At 34.6% G+C, this 4,254-nt stretch overlaps 1 protein-coding gene across 1 annotated transcript in view; it reads left to right on the top strand.

The window, feature by feature from the left end:
* LOC106475112 (transmembrane and TPR repeat-containing protein 1-like) overlaps positions 1–2,919 on the top strand; it is a 14,478-nt gene extending 11,559 nt beyond the window's left edge. The window contains exon 6 of the mRNA XM_022379318.1: positions 2,240–2,919. Within this exon, the coding sequence (XP_022235026.1) occupies positions 2,240–2,398 (159 nt within the window). The 3' untranslated portion in view covers positions 2,399–2,919. The remainder of the gene's footprint in view (positions 1–2,239) is intronic.
* The last annotated feature ends 1,335 nt before the right edge of the window (positions 2,920–4,254 follow it).

The raw sequence follows: 4,254 nt of genomic DNA, 5'->3' as shown, positions 1-4,254 counted from the left end.
TGTGTCAGTTAAATATTACTCACGTTCATCTCAACCTTGGTGTAATCCATCATCTGCAGGTACGTGTCAGTTAAATATTACGTTCATCTCAACCTTGGTGTAATCCATCAGGAAGTTTCATTTAAATATTTCACATATTATTCTCAAGAGTTAGCACACAGGATCACAAACGATAGGTACAATGAATTTCAAAAATGACTTAACACTCAAGATTTTGAATAGTTGACTATTCTTCTTCAGGATAATAAAGAGTGATAAGTAGTTAGTGCAAGGTAATATACAGGTGCAGATGTCGACGCCACGTAAGCCTGATCTTCCTGACGAGTTGACCTTGGAGACTAGCCAAACATAACTGGAGACGATGGTGTCAGGCGTAGCTTGTACCAAAGAAATGTGTACATTGCAAGAAAGACATATGAGTGATAATAGTTTAAAAATATTTAAACAGTTTTCATAGGATAGAAAAATAAAAAGGGGACGGGAATTAGAGAATGTGATCATGCAAAACAATATACATATAGGAAATAATACCAATATAGAGAAATAAAAATATGGATCTATACTAATAGTAAAAAAATAAATCTAATTACAAACTTGGCTTTGGAAGTGTTTTAGATGCGTACTAAGGTCAATAATCCATGAATCGAGATTGATGCCATTCGACGTTATTACAGTATTTAACAATGCTATCCAATGAGCTTCTTTAATTTCCCTGTTTGATTTAAAATCTGTCTCTATACCGTCAGTTCAATATCTTCAAGAGAGTGTCCAGGCATCATGTTAAAGTGTTTTGTGACCGGAAGTTATTCCTAAATAAATCAGTTTAATATCTTCAAGAGAGTTTCCAGGCATCATGTTATAGTGTTTTGTGACCGGAAGTTCTTCTTCAATAAATCAGTTTAATATATCCAAGAGAGTGTTCAGGCATCATGTTAAAGTGTTTTGTGACCGGAATTTATTCCTCAATAAATCAGTTTAATATCTTCAAAAGAGTGTCCAGGCATCATGTTAAAGTGTTTTGTGACCGGAAGTTCTTCAGTAAATCAGTTGTTAAACCAGCAGTTACAGAGTCAAACTATTCCTAAATATCTGAATCCATCAGTTACCATAGGAGCCAATAACAAACTGTTTTATTCACAATGGAGGAAAATCCTTCATTTCATCTGTTATACTTATGAAGCTCACACGAGACTTTTGCAAATCCACAAGAGCCAATCTTGACAAGAAAATTTTCGCTATAATTTCCGAGAGCATACTTTATCCAACTAAATAACAGAAACTTGATGTATTTGTTAATAAAACCAAAAAAGCCTTTCGAAAATCACATGAAAACCAACAATCAACAAACACATCATGATCTTTCCGCTTCACACAAAGACAAAGGATTTTCCCACCAAAACCTTAATGTCTCTTTACAACAAAATACAAACTTTAAACAAACCCATATTGATGTAAGCCGTTGTCTGATAACGATACAAACACGTGCATTGAGCTGTTCTTTAAAATAAACTGTACTCCCGACACATCTAATTCAGTCACTTCCTGCTCCGAGTGACCCAAACCAGAGAACACTTCCAATGTTGTCTGTCTGTCCTCTAAAATATTAACTGAAACTCAGTAAAGGTCTCAACTTTTTTTTCCTATTATTTACAGGTTCCGATTGTGGTGAAAATGAGTACCTGATCAAGCCTAAGAGATTCCATATCGATTCAATATAAACAATAAAATTAATTTCCTGTTGTAAGAACCAAACAAATAAACATAAATAATACATTTATAGGATCAAAGAGGCTTTGACATTTTTCTTTGTTTAAATGAAGCCAACTTAAAATCAAAATTTTCTTTCTGATGTATTTCACTTAGCATATATAAACACTCACCTTAAGTATAGCGTTTGTTTTTTAAATGAGTATTGCTTATAATGCTATATAAGTTAATCAGTTACTTACTTTTTAGTCACGAGTATTAGTTTCAATATAGTAACCGATAGATTATAAGCGACGATTGCTTATCTCAGCGGATTAATTTATCATTGTGATTATTGGATTAGATTTTCTTGATTTAAGTTTTAATTGATTTTTTTTTACACATACGATTTCAAATCAATAACTTGTTTGTATTCTTTTGTTTGTTTTTTTCTCGCAAGCTATATACTTAACACTATTTATGATATGTCAAAACATTTGTTACATGAATATTTTAATTTTTTTTTCATGTAGTATTTCGTTTCTCATTGAAGGGTCGATATAACGAGGCCTTGAAACACTACCAGTCAGCTCAAAACCTGGATCCAAACAACCCAGTGGTCGTGGAAAACATGAAAAAATTAAGAAAGCAAGTATTCAAGTCGTCGCCGCGAGAGTGTGTGGGTGACAGTGCCACCTGTCGGACGTGCTAAATCCGTAGTTTGAGATGCCATAGGCTTCTGTAATCTCTGTTTAATTGGAATACAGTGATCCACACTTGATGTGACTGTAGAGTGGTCTTTTGTATAAGGTATTTGTTACGAGTGAAACCTAATGAGTACGTAATGGTGCAAAAAAAAAACGTTTTTAGTTTAACTTGAAAAGCTGGAAAAAATGGTCTGTATGACCAATAAAAAAAAACTGTGTTTGTGTAGACAAGCTATGGATGCTTGGAAATTTTTAATAAACATTTTTAATATTTCAGAAGCGCTTTGCCGAGACTTCTGAATTTCTAAGTCTGTTTATTAAAGATATGGTACAAGCGACTTCATAACAACTGGGAAAACAGATATACTATGATAAGTGACTTTTATCGAGGAGCAGCTGGATGACTCATGGATTTGCTAAAATTCATAGAGAGTTCTACGCATGCGTGAACCTACACACTAAACAATTAGGAAGAGTGTTGTATGTTTGTCAGAATCATTGTTGATAAATGTTTGAGTGTGTGTCATTTTCATTTGTATCTTGTACCTTATTTAGTATTAAGTTTGAGAAAACAAGGGTTAATCTTATATATATCTTTGTAGTTAGTATCATGATGTTTAAAGCCAATGAAAGCAGAATATCTTACATGTCAATGTTACTGCTCTATGAGAAATCCGTACGAAAATCTTACATGTCAATGCTACTGCTCTATGAGAAATCCGTACGAAAATCTTACATGTCAATGTTACTGCTCTATCAGAAATCCGTACGAAAATCTTACATGTCAATGCTACTGCTCTATGAGAAATCCCTACGAAATTATTTCGGGATTATTATTGAACCGAAGTATAGAAAAAATCTTGATCACTTCCCTAGGCAACCGAAGAGTACAAGTGTATTAATTTATATAAACTTGTTCTATAAACCTGATTTGTGGAAACGAAACTTTATATCATGCTTTGTGAAACTGATCCAATAATATACACGTCGAGCAACCTTCCACGTGTTTGTATCGCTTCACACAAGTATCATCTAGTAGCAATGTGTTCCCTTGGAAACACAAATCTTCAAAGGAAGTAGCCTCTTACGGGTGCACTGGTGTAAAAAGTCTCTTTAGGATCGTCTTAAACCTAAAATTAAATGCTGGTATTGATCACTTGTACGCTTGCATCTCGTGTTACTTTTGATATTTTTTGTGGCGTTAGGTTTTTAATTACGCTTTAATATCATGTTAAGAATGTGCACATTTTATAGGCATTTTCAGAATGAATTAAGATAATAACTTATACAACGCCATAGATAACATCAAGTACAAAAATGAGATCTAATCGGATTTATTCGACCAGTGAGCACGGCGATGAGTGCCTTCTGTCAATGTACTTGTTAACTTGTTTGATTTCCCGGGTATTTATTACTTCAAAATAGTAGAATGTCAGAAGTATAGTTTTATGCACGATCCCAATTTTTATCATAGTTCTGAAGCAAGTCTAATAGAAACTCTGAAAACCTACCGTTGTCCAAAGGGTTAGAAGTAAAATGAAATGTCATTCAGGGGTCAAATTCTAAAGCTTTGCTTCTCTTTGTTTAGGTTACTTGGTACGTTGTGCTTTCTAGTTTTTTACTAAGTTATGTAGAGAAGTTCTTGAGCCCTCCTGCAGGGGGACATGTCAAACTTTATCGGTGTCTCAACAGGGCATGGCTAGGTGGTTAGGGCGCTCGACTCGCAATCTGTGGGTCGCGGGTTCGAATCTCTGTCACACCAATCATGCTCGCCTTTTCAGCCTTGGTGGCGTTATAACGTGACGGTCAATCCTACTATTCGTTGGTAAAAGAGTAGCCCAAGCGATGGCGGTGGATGGTG

This window comes from Limulus polyphemus, unplaced genomic scaffold (genome assembly GCF_000517525.1).
Source record: "Limulus polyphemus unplaced genomic scaffold, Limulus_polyphemus-2.1.2 Scaffold8105, whole genome shotgun sequence".
In the NCBI taxonomy this organism is placed as follows: domain Eukaryota; kingdom Metazoa; phylum Arthropoda; class Merostomata; order Xiphosura; family Limulidae; genus Limulus; species Limulus polyphemus.
This window is presented reverse-complemented; position numbering and strand designations above follow the sequence as displayed.